The sequence below is a fragment of the Athene noctua genome, chromosome 35 (assembly GCF_965140245.1).
Source record: "Athene noctua chromosome 35, bAthNoc1.hap1.1, whole genome shotgun sequence".
Lineage (NCBI taxonomy): Eukaryota > Metazoa > Chordata > Aves > Strigiformes > Strigidae > Athene > Athene noctua.
The window spans coordinates 529,304-541,744 of record NC_134071.1 but is presented as its reverse complement, the minus strand read 5'-3'; the positions used below and the strand labels follow the sequence as shown (position 1 = coordinate 541,744).

Genomic DNA, 12,441 nt, shown 5'->3' with positions numbered 1-12,441 from the left:
GTGTGTGAGTGAGTGTGTGAGTGAGAGTGTGAGTGAGAGTGTGTGAGAGTGTGTGAGTGAGAGTGAGTGAGAGTGAGTGTGAGAGTGAGTGTGAGAGAGTGTGAGAGTGAGTGTGAGAGAGTGTGAGAGGAGTGTGAGTGTGTGAGTGTGTGAGAGTGTGAGAGAGAGAGTGAGTGTGAGAGGAGTGTGAGTGTGTGAGTGAGTGTGAGTGTGTGAGTGAGAGTGTGAGAGTGAGAGTGTGTGAGTGAGAGTGAGAGTGAGTGTGAGAGAGTGTGTGAGAGAGTGAGAGAGTGTGAGAGTGTGAGAGGAGTGTGAGAGGATTGTGAGAGGAGTGTGAGTGAGAGTGAGAGAGTGTGTGAGTGAGAGTGAGTGAGAGTGTGTGAGTGTGAGTGAGAGTGTGTGAGTGAGAGTGAGTGAGAGTGAGTGAGTGAGAGTGAGTGAGAGTGAGTGAGAGAGTGTGTGAGAGGAGTGTGAGAGAGTGAGAGTGTGAGTGTGGGTCAGTGTGTGTGAGTGTGAGTCGTCGTGAGTGTGAGAGTGAGTGTGAGAGAGTGTGAGAGAGTGTGAGAGTGTGTGTGTGAGAGTGCGAGAGTGTGAGTGTGAGAGTGAGAGTGTGAGTATGAGTGTGAGTGTGTGAGAGTGTGAGTGTGTGAGAGTGCGAGTTGGTGTGAGGGTGAGGGTGAGTGTGTGAGAGTGTGAGAGAGTGAGAGTGTGTGAGTGTGAGTCTGCGAGGGTGAGAGAGTGTGAGTGTGAGAGTGAGAGTGTGTGAGAGTGTGAGAGTGAGTGTGAGAGTGAGTCGGTGCGAGGGTGAGAGAGTGTGAGAGTGTGAGTGTGAGTGAGAGAGTGTGAGTGAGTGTGAGAGAGAGAGTGTGACAAAGAGTGTGAGTGTGTGTGTGAGTGTGAGAGAGTGAGTGTGTGTGAGTGTGTGAGTGTGAGTGTGTGTGTGTGAGTGAGTGTGTGTGTGTGAGTGTGAGTCAGTGTGTGTGAGTGTGAGCGCATGTGTGTGCGTGTGTCTCCCCCGTGCACACGTGTCTGTATGTGTCTGTCTGCGTCCCGTGCACACGTGTCCCATGCACACACGTGTGTGCCTGTGTGTATGTTCCGTGCACATGCGTGTTACGTGCACATGCATGTCTCATGAACACACACGTGTTCCGTGCACATTTGTTTCTCACGCACATGCGCGTGTATACTCCGTGCACATGTATGTCTCGTGAACACACGTGTTCCGTGCACGTGTCTCATGCACACACATGTGTGTCTGTGTATATTCCGTGCACATGTGTGTGTCTCGTGCACACGTGTGTCTGTGTGTATGTTCTGTGCACATGCATGTTACGTGCACATGCGTCTTGTGAACACGCGTGTGTTCCGTGCACGTGTGTGTCTCGTGCACACGTGTGTGTTCTGTGTATGTTCCATGCGTGTGTTCCGTGCACATGTATGTGTCTCGTGAACCTCTATGTGTCTTGTGCACACACGTATGTCTCGTGCACACGTGTGTGTATGTTCCGTGCACGTGTGTCTCGTGAACACGCATGTTCCGTGCACATGTATGTGCCTTGTGCACACGCGTGTGTGTCAGTGTATATGTTCCGTGCACACGTGTGTGTGTCCCGTGCACACGCGTGTGCCCCTCACCCGTGGGTCTGCCCCCCCTGTGACCCCCCACTGGTCCGTACTGGTCCGTACTGGTCCGTACTGGTCCGTACTGGTCCGAACTGGTCTGAACTGGTCTGAACTGGTCCGTACTGGTCCGTACTGGTCCGTGCTGGTCCGAACTAGTCCATGCTGGTCCGTGCTGGTCTGTACTGGTCTGTACTGGTCCTTACTGGTCCGTACTGGTCTGAACTGGTCCGTACTGGTCTGAACTGGTCTGAACTGGTCCGTACTGGTCCGTGCTGGTCCGAACTAGTCCGTGCTGGTCTGTACTGGTCCTTACTGGTCCGTACTGGTCTGAACTGGTCTGAACTGGTCTGTACTGGTCTGAACTGGTCCGTACTGGGCCTCTCCCCCCTCCCACCCCCTTTTCTTAAAGGGCCAGCCCCCCCCGTGGGCTCTGCCCCCCCCCCCCCCGTTTTTGGGGTCCCCCCGCGGGGGGTGGGGGGTGGGGATGGGGGCGGGGCTGTGCCTCAGTTTCCCCCCCAGGCCCCTCCCCCTGTGACGTGTGCGTGTGGGCGGGGCCAGCGGCACCGGCAGGCGGCGGAGCCCCGCGGCGGAGGGACACGGCGGGGGGGGCAGCGCCCACCAGTGACACCAGTGACAGCCACCAGTGACACCAGTAACACCAGTAACACCAGTAACACCAGCGCCCACGGCCATGGCTGAGGGCGACAGCGAGGACGATGTCCAGTTCCTGCGGACGGTGAGTGGGGGATACTGGGAGGCACTGGGGGACTGGGAGGAGGGACTGGGGGTACTGGGGAACACTGGGGATACTGGGGGGACTGGGAGGAGGGACTGGGAGGACTGGGGGGCACTGGGAGGAGGGACTGGGGCACTGGGAGGGGGCACTGGGGATACTGGGGGCACTGGGAGGAGGGACTGGGGCACTGGGAGGGGGCACTGGGATACTGGGGGCACTGGGAGGGGGGACTGGGGATACTGGGAGGGGGCACTGGGAGGAGGGACTGGGGATACTGGGAGGGACTGGGGGGCAGAGGAGTGGGGGGTACTGGGGTGACTTGGGGGAGGTACTGGGTGGGATTGGGGGAGATACTGGAGGGGACTGGTGGCAGGTAGTGGGGGAGGGGACTGGGGGCACTGGGAGAAGGGACTGGGGCAACTGGGGTCACCAGGACTGGGGATAGTGGCGGGGACTGGGGGGAGATACTGGGGAAACTGGGCAGACCAGGACTGGGGATACTGGGAGGAGGGACTGGGGGGTCTGGGGATACTGGGAGGAAGGACTGGGAGGTCTGGGGATACTGGGATGTACTGGGAGGAGGGACTGGGGGGTCTGGGGATACTGGGATGTACTGGGAGGAGGGACTGGGAGGTCTGGGGATACCGGAATGTACTGGGAGGGGGGACTGGGGGGTCTGGGGATACTGGGACGTACTGGGAGGAGGAACTGGGAGGTCTGGGGATACCGGAATGTACTGGGAGGGGGGACTGGGGGGTCTGGGGATACCGAAATGTACTGGGAGGAGGGACTGGGAGGTCTGGGGATACTGGGAGGAAGGACTGGGAGGTCTGGGGATACTGGGATGTACTGGGAGGGGGGACTGGGGGGTCTGGGGATACTGGGACGTACTGGGAGGAGGAATTGGGAGGTCTGGGGATACTGGGAGGAAGGACTGGGAGGTCTGGGGATACTGGGATGTACTGGGAGGGGGGACTGGGGGGTCTGGGGATACTGGGACGTACTGGGAGGAGGAATTGGGAGGTCTGGGGATACTGGGAGGAAGGACTGGGAGGTCTGGGCATGCTGGGGACATACTGGGGATACTGGGATTGTCACCCCAGCCCGAACTGGGAACACTGGGAGCAACTGGATGGGGCAGGGGGGCAGCTCCCACTGGGATGAACTGGGGGGGGGGGGGTTCGGGGGGGGTGGGGGGGGTGCAGCGGGGTGGGGGAGGGGTTGTAAGCGCCCCCCCCCCCCCCCCCACCTGTCCCCGGAGCCGCGTGTGCGCCCAAAAAAGCAACTGGGGGGGGGGGGAAGCAGCTGCCGGGGGGGGCGAAACCAGATCCACCCCCCCCGGGGGGGGGGGGGATGGGCAGCGAGGAGCCGGGGGGGGGGAAGGATGGGATGGGGGGGGGGTGGGGTGTCCCAGTTCTTTCCTTTGTCCCAGTTCCTCCCAGTTTGGCCTCAAAACTGCACTGGGACCCTCCCGGGGGGGGGGTGGGGTGTTAATAACTGCCCCCCCCCTCCTGTAAATTTTTTTTTTTTGGGGGGGGGGGGGGTCAAGGACGAGGAGGTGTCCTTGAGGGGGGGGGGGGGGGGGGGGGGCGGGCCCGTGGGAAATGCTGAGCTCAGCAGATTTGAAGCTGAAAACCGCCCCCCCCCCCCCTTTTTTTTTTTTTTTTTTTTTTTGGGCGGGGGGGGGGCGCGGTGGCATCTTCGGCGCGCGGGAGGCATCTGCCCCCCCCCCTCCCCCTTCTGCCCCCCCCCGGAGTGACGGGAGCAGCTGAAGGGGGGGAGAAGGTTAAAATCACCCCCCCCCCCCCCAAACCACCACTAAGGTCAGGGGGGGGCACCCAAGGGTCCTGCCCCCCCCCCCCCCCCGCAAACCTAGTTGGGGGGGCCCCCCCCTGAGTGTTGGGGTCCCGGGGGGGGGGTCTTAGGGGGTGCTGATCCCCCGCCGCGCCCCCCCCAAAAGGATGAGGTGGCCCTGGGGGGGGGGGGGTTTGGGGGGGGGGGGGGGTGTTTGGGGTGGTGCCCCCCCGGGAGGATGAGGTGGCGCTGGGGGGGGGGGGTCAGGGGGTTCTGGGGGGTCCCAGGGGGTTCCTGTGAGTTCGGGGGGGTTCGGGGGGGTTTTTTTCGGGGTGCTGACCCCCCCGTGCCCCCCCAGGAGGACGAGGTGGTCCTGGGGGGGGGGGTCAGGGGGTTCTGGGGGCTCCTGTTGGGTCCTTGGGGGCCGCAGGGGGTTGCTGTGAGTTCGGGGGGGTTCGGGGGGGTTTGGGGTGTTCCGGGGGGGTTTTTCGGGGTGCTGACCCCCCCGTGCCCCCCCAGGAGGACGAGGTGGTCCGGGGGGGGGGGTCAGGGGGTTCTGGGAGCTCCTGTTGGGTCCTGGGGGGCCCCAGGGGGTTGCTGTGAGTTCGGGGGGTTCGGGGGGGTTTGGGGTGTTCCGGGGGGGTTTTTCGGGGGTGCTGACCCCCCCGTGCCCCCCCAGGAGGACGAGGTGGTCCTGGGGGGGGGGGTCAGGGGGTTCTGGGGGCTCCTGTTGGGTCCTGGGGGGCCCCAGGGGGTTGCTGTGAGTTCGGGGGGGTTCGGGGGGGTTTGGGGTGTTCCGGGGGGGGGTTTTCGGGGTGCTGACCCCCCCGTGCCCCCCCAGGAGGACGAGGTGGTCCTGGGGGGGGGGGTGTCAGGGGGTTCTGGGGGCTCCTGTTGGGTCCTGGGGGGCCCCAGGGGGTTGCTGTGAGTTCGGGGGGGTTCAGGGGGGTTTGGGGTGTTCCGGGGGGGGTTTTTCGGGGTGCTGACCCCCCCCCGTGCCCCCCCAGGAGGACGAGGTGGTCCTGCAGTGCAGCACCGTCCTGCTGCAGGAGCAGCTCAAGCTCTGCCTGGCGGCCGAGGGCTTCGGCAACCGCCTCTGCTCGCTGGAGCCCACCTCCAACGCCCAGGTGGGGGGCACCCCATGGCGGGGGGGGGCACCCCATGGCGGGAGGGGGGCACCCCATGGCGGGAGGGGGGCACCCCCATGGCGGAGGGGGCACCCCATGGCGGAGGGGGTACCCCCATGGCGGAGGGGGCACCCTAGAGCGTGGGGGGCACCCTAATGCATAAGGGGGGTGTTGAGGGGTGAGGGAGCCCCCCCGTGGCATCATGACGGGGGGTCAGGGGGAGTTTGGGACACCCCGTAGCACCCATAGGGGACGCGTGGACACCCCATAGCACCTATAGGGGACACAGGGGCCCTGCACACACCACAGGGGGACACGGGGACACCCCACAGGGGACACAGGGACCCCCCATAGCACCCACAGGGGACACGGGGACACCCCACAGGGGACACAGGGACTCCCCATAGCACCCACAGGGGACACGGGGACACCTTTTAGCACCCATAGGGGACACGGGGACACCCCACAGCACCCACAGGGACCCCCCATAGCCCCCACAGGAGACATGGGGACCCCCCATAGCACCCACAGGGGACACGGGGACCCCCCCCATAGCACCCAGTGAGGACATAGGGACACCCCATAGCACCCACAGGTGACACGGGGACACCCCACAGCACCCACAAAGGACACGGGGACACCCTATAGCACCCACAGGGGACACAAGGACCCCCCCTAGCACCCACAGGTGACACAGGGACCCCCCACAGCACCCACAGGTGACACGGGGACCCCCCACAGCACCCATAGGTGACATGGGGAACACCCCCCAGCACCCCCAAGTGCCACAGGGACCCCCCACAGCACCCACAGGGGACACGCGGACACCCCACAGCACCCACAAAGGACACGGGGACACCCTATAGCACCCACAGGGGACACAAGGACCCCCCCATAGCACCCACAGGTGACACAGGGGACCCCCCGCAGCACCCACAGGTGACACGGGGACCCCCCATAGCACCTATAGGGAACACAAGGACCCCCCCATAGCACCCACAGGTGACACAGGACCCCCCACAGCACCCACAGGTGACACGGGGACCCCCCCACAGCACCCATAGGTGACATGGGGACACCCCCCAGCACCCCCAAGTGCCACAGGGACCCCCGCAGCACCCACAGGTGACACGGGGACCCCCCCACAGCACCCATAGGTGACATGGGGACACCCCCCAGCACCCCCAAGTGCCACAGGGACCCCCCACAGCACCCACAGGGGACACGCGGACACCCCACAGCCACCCACAAAGGACACGGGGACACCCTATAGCACCCACAGGGGACACAAGGACCCCCCCATAGCACCCACAGGTGACACAGGGACCCCCCGCAGCACCCACAGGTGACACGGGGACCCCCCATAGCACCTATAGGGAACACAAGGACCCCCCCATAGCACCCACAGGTGACACAGGGACCCCCCACAGCACCCACAGGTGACACGGGGACCCCCCCACAGCACCCATAGGTGACATGGGGACACCCCCCAGCACCCCCAAGTGCCACAGGGACCCCCCGCAGCACCCACAGGTGACACGGGGACCCCCCCACAGCACCCATAGGTGACATGGGGACACCCCCAGCACCCCCAAGTGCCACAGGGACCCCCCACAGCACCCACAGGGGACACGGGGACACCCCACAGCACCCACAGGTGACACGGGGACACCCTATAGCACCCACAGGGGACACAAGGACCCCCCCTAGCACCCACAGGTGACACAGGGACCCCCCACAGCGCCCACAGGTGACACGGGGACCCCCCCACAGCACCCACAGGTGACATGGGGACACCCCCCAGCACCCCCAAGTGCCACAGGGACCCCCTGCAGCACCCACAGGGGACACGGGGACACCCCACAGCACCTATAGGGAACACAAGGACCCCCCATAGCACCCACAGGGGACACAGGGACACCCCACAGCGCCCACAAAGGACACGGGGACACCCTATAGCACCCACAGGGGACACAAGGACCCCCCATAGCACCCCCAAGTGCCACAGGGACCCCCCGCAGCACCCACAGGGGGACAGGGGGACACCCCCACAGCACCCATAGGTGACATGGGGACACCCCCCAGCACCCCCAAGTGCCACAGGGACCCCCGCAGCACCCACAGGGGACACGGGGACCCCCCACAGCGCCCACAGGTGACACGGGGACACCCCACAGCACCTATAGGGAACACAAGGACCCCCCCATAGCACCCACAGGTGACACAGGGACACCCCACAGCACCCACAGGTGACACGGGGACACCCCCACAGCACCCACAGGTGACACGGGGACCCCCCCACAGCACCCATAGGTGACATGGGGACACCCCCCAGCACCCCCAAGTGCCACAGGGACCCCCCCGCAGCACCCACAGGGGACACGGGGACCCCCCATAGCACCCCCAAGTCCCCCAGGCACCCCCCCCCCCCCCCGTCACCTCTCGGGGCGCGTCTCCGTGTGTGTGTGTGTCCCCCCCTTTTCCCCCCCCCCTGGAGCCGCAGGAACCCCGAGGGGCTGTTCACCACCCCGGGGAAGTGTGTGTGGGGGTGTCCCTCTAATTCTGGGGGGTGTCCGTCCCCCCAATATTTATATGTGTGTGTGTGTGTCCCCCCCCCAGAATGTCCCCCCCGACCTGGCCGTGTGCTGCTTCGTGCTGGAGCAGTCGCTCTCGGTGCGGGCGCTGCAGGAGATGTTGGCCCAACAGCTCCGAGACCGGCGCCGAGGTGGGTCCGGGGGGGGGTTTTGGGTACCCCAAGGGAGATTTGGGGGGGTCCCAACCTCTCGTTGACCCCCCCGTTTTTCTTTCTCCCCCCCCCCCCCCCCCCTCCTACCCTTAACGCCCACCTCAGGGCGTCGATCTGGATAAGTGGGTAGGTGCCACCGTGGTGCAGTGATTTTTTTTCTCCCCCCCCCAAAAAAAAACCTTCCTCCTCCTCCTCACCTTCATCCCCCCCCCAAATTATTCGGGGGGCTCTTCTGACCATCCCCCACCCCATTCCGCATGGACCCGGGGGCTGGGTGTGCCCCTCCCCCTGCCCAAACACCCCCCCCCCCCCCCCCTTAAACAGCTCCTCCTCCACCCAACTCCGCATGGATACCCGCCCAGGTGTGAGCGCGGGCGTGCAACGCACGAGGGGGCGTGCACGAGGATGGGGGGGCCGCGGGGGTGTTACGCGTCGGACGAGGGTTGTGACTCGCCACACACCCCCACCCCCCCCCCCCCGGGGTGAGGAGCTCGCACGAGAGGGCCGTGTTGGCACAACGGGGCGTCCCGACGTGGTTCTTGCACGAGGGGTGTGAGACACGTGGCGCACGGAACGTGCGTGACACGCGGGGCACCCTGACGTGGCTCTTGCACGAGGGCTGTGTGTCACACAGGGTGCAGAGCTTGCACAAGGAGTGTGCGTGACACGCGGGGCACCCTGATGCTGCTCTTGCACGAGGGCCGTGTGTCACACGGGGCACCCTGACGTGGCTCTTGCACGAGGGCTGTGTGTCACACAGGGCACCCTGATGCTGCTCTTGCACAAGGGCCGTGTGTCACACGGGGCACCCTGATGCTGCTCTTGCACGAGGGCCGTGTGTCACACGGGGCACCCTGACGTGGCTCTTGCACGAGGGGTGCATGACACACAGGGCACCCTGATGCTGCTCTTGCACGAGGGCTGTGTGTCACACGGGGCACCCTGATGCTGCTCTTGCACGAGGAGTGTGTGACACACGGGGCACCCTGACGTGGCTCTTGCACGAGGGGTGTGTGACACACGGGGCGGCCGGCTGTGAGTGTCACACGAGGGCCGTGCATCACACGGGGTGCAGAGGTCCCACGAGGGCCGTGCATTGCACAGGGTCCCCCCGCCATGGCTCTTGCACAAAGAGTGCACGACACACGGCTCACAGCTCTTGCACAAGGGGGGTGTGTGTGTGTTGCACGGGGTGCCCCGACGTGGCTCTCACACGAGGGGTGTGCGGTGCAGGGGGTGCTCCAACACGGCTCTTGCACAAGGACCGTGTGACACAGGACATAGAGTTTGCACGAGGAGTGTGCAACACACGGGGCACCCCAACACAGCTCTTGCACGAGGGCCGTGCATCGCACGGGGCATCCCAAAAGCAGCTCTTGCACCAGGAGCGTGCAACGCATGGGTCACAACTCTCGCACGAGGGTCGTGTGTCACACGAGGGACCCAGCCACAATTCTTGCACGAGGGTTGTGCAACACACAGGTCACAGCTCTCGCACAAGGGCCATGTGTCGCACGGGGGCATCCCAACACGGCTCTTGCACAAGGGGCGTGCAACACGCGGGCTGCAGATCTTGCACGAGGAGTGTGTGGCACATGAGGGACCCCTTCACAACTCTCGCACGAGGGGCGTGCAACACCCGGGTCATAACTCTCGCACGAGGGCCGTGGGTCCCACAAGGGACCCCTTCCCGACTCTTGCATGAGGGTTGTGCAACACACAGGGTGCAGAGCTCGCACGAGGAGTGTGTGCCACGAGGGCTGTGTGTCACACGAGGGACCCTGCCGTGATTCTTGCACGAGGGTTATGCAACACCCGGGTCACAAACTCTCGCACGAGGGCCGTGCGTAGCGCAGGGCCCCCCTTCACAACCCTTGCATGAGGGTTGTGCAACCCACAGGCCGCAACTCTCGCACGAGGGACCCGTGCGTCGCACGAGGGACCCCTTAACACGAGGCGGGGGTGTGTGTGTGTGTGTGTGTGTGTGGGGGGGGGGGTGTCTGCATCACCGGGGGGGGGGGGGGGGGGGTCCCAAGTCTCACCCACGGGCCCCACGCAGCTCCCCGCCGCGACTCTCGCACGAGGCCGTGCGTTGCACGGGGGGGGGGGGGGGGGGCCGTTTCCTCGCCCTGACCCCGCGCCCCCCCCCGCAGTCCTCGCAGGGCGGGGGGCACCGCACGCTGCTCTACGGCCACGCCATCCTCCTGCGGCACAGCACAGCGGCATGGTGAGTCTTCGCGGGGGGGGGGGGACGACGGGACCCCTAGGTCGGGGGGGGGGGACCCCCCCGGAATTAAAATAACGGGGTACACCCCCCCCCCCCCCCCCCCCCCAGTACCTGAGCTGCCTCACCACCTCCCGCTCCGTCACCGACAAACTGGCCTTCGACGTGGGGCTGCAGAAGGGACGCGGCCGGTAAGGGGGGGGGGCCCCCCCCCCCCGTATTTTTTTTTTGGGGGGGTCCCCGAAGGGTTTGGGGGGTCCCGAAGGGGTTTTGGGGGGGTAGGGTGGAAGGTTGAAGGGTTTGGGGGGGCTTCTTTTCCGGGGGGGATTTGGAGGGTTTCTCTTCACGGGGGGGCACTGTGGTAAGAGGGGGCCCCCCCTCCGTATTTTTTTTTTTGGGGGGGGTCCCGAAGGGTTTGGGGGGGTCCCGAAGGGGTTTTGGGGGGGTAGGGTGGAAGGTTGAAGGGTTTGGGGGGGCTTCTTTTCCGGGGGGGGGGAATTTTGGAGGATTTCTCTTCACGGGGGGGCACTGTGGTAAGGGGGGGCCCCCCCCTCCGTATTTTTTTTTTGGGGGGGGTCCCGAAGGGTTTGGGGGGGTCCCGAAGGGGTTTTGGGGGGGTAGGGTGGAAGGTTGAAGGGTTTGGGGGGGCTTCTTTCCGGGGGGGGGGAATTTTGGAGGATTTCTCTTCACGGGGGGGCACTGTGGTAAGGGGGGGCCCCCCCTCCGTATTTTTTTTTTGGGGGGGGTCCCCGAAGGGTTTGGGGGGGTCCCCGAAGGGGTTTTGGGGGGGTAGGGTGGAAGGTTGAAGGGTTTGGGGGGCTTCTTTTCCGGGGGGGGATTTTGGAGGGTTTCTCTTCACGGGGGGGCACTGTGGTAAGAGGGGGCCCCCCCTCCGTATTTTTTTTTTTGGGGGGGGTCCCCGAAGGGTTTGGGGGGGTCCCCGAAGGGGTTTTGGGGGGTAGGGTGGAAGGTTGAAGGGTTTGGGGGGCTTCTTTTCCGGGGGGGGGGAATTTTGGAGGATTTCTCTTCACGGGGGGCACTGTGGTAAGGGGGGGCCCCCCCTCCGTATTTTTTTTTTTGGGGGGGGTCCCCGAAGGGTTTGGGGGGGTCCCCGAAGGGGTTTTGGGGGGGTAGGGTGGAAGGTTGAAGGGTTTGGGGGGGCTTCTTTTCCGGGGGGGGGATTTTGGAGGGTTTCTCTTGACGGGGGGGCGCTGTGGGTTTTTTTTTTTGGGGGGGGGGGGTGTCCGTTGGGGTTTTGGGGGGGGGGGGTGTTCCTTGAAGTTTGGGGGGCTTGGGGGGGGTTCTTTTGGGGTTTGGGGGGGGGTTGTGGGGTGTTTTGGGGGGGTCCCTTGAGGTTTGGGGGGGTCCCTGGGGGGTTTTGGGGGGTTTTGGGGGGGGTCCCTTGAAGTTTGGGGTGTTCGGGGGGGGTCTCTGGGGTTTGGGGGGGTCCCTGGGGTTTGGGGGGGGTTTCCTTGAAGTTTGGGGTGTTCGGGGGGGGTCTCTGGGGGTTTGGGGGGGTTTGAGGGGTCCCTGTGGGGTTCGGGGGGTCTCCTGGGCGTTGGGGGGGGTCCCTGGGGGTTTGGGGGGGGGTTCATTGAAGTTTGGGGTGTTCGGGGGGGGTCTCTGGGGGTTTGGGGGGGTCTTTTGGGGTTTGGGGGGGGTGTGGGGCGTTTTGGGGGGGTCCCTTGAGATTTGGGGGGATCTCTGGGGGTTTGGGGGGGCTCCTGGGGTTTGGGGGGGGTTTGAGGGGTCCCTTGAGGTTTCGGGGGGGTCCCTGTGAGTTTCGGGGGGGTCTCCTGGGCGTTGGGGGGGGTCCCTGGGGGTTTGGGGGGGGTTTCCTTGAAGTTTGGGGTGTTCGGGGGGGTCTCTGGGGGTTTGGGGGGGTTTGACGGGTCCCTTGAGTTTGGGGGGGTCCCTGGGTGTTTTGGGGGGGGGGGATCCCTTGAAGTTTGGGGTGTTCGGGGGGGGGGTCTCTGGGGTTTTGGGGGGGGTCCCTTGATGTTTGGGGGGGGGGGGGTCCCTGTGTGGTTTGGGGCGTGGAGATGGGGTTGGGGGGGGGGGGTGTGTGTCTCTTGCCGTTTGGGGGGGCTCCCTCTGAGCTTCGGGGGGGTGGGGGGGGTGTGAGTGTTTGGGGGGGTCCCCCTGGGGGTTCAGGGGTCCCCCGTTGCCCCCTGACCCCCCCCACGCC

General features: G+C 65.1%; 1 protein-coding gene across 1 annotated transcript; it reads left to right on the top strand.

Moving 5' to 3' along the window:
• The first annotated feature begins 2,317 nt into the window (after window positions 1-2,317).
• On the top strand, window positions 2,318-10,224 carry RYR1 (ryanodine receptor 1). The gene is made up of 5 exons (XM_074930670.1): window positions 2,318-2,362; window positions 5,164-5,283; window positions 7,903-8,008; window positions 8,135-8,155; window positions 10,183-10,224. Exons 1-4 carry the CDS (start codon window positions 2,318-2,320, stop codon window positions 8,149-8,151), a joined length of 288 nt encoding a protein of 95 aa, XP_074786771.1. The 3' UTR covers window positions 8,152-8,155; window positions 10,183-10,224.
• The last annotated feature ends 2,217 nt before the right edge of the window (window positions 10,225-12,441 follow it).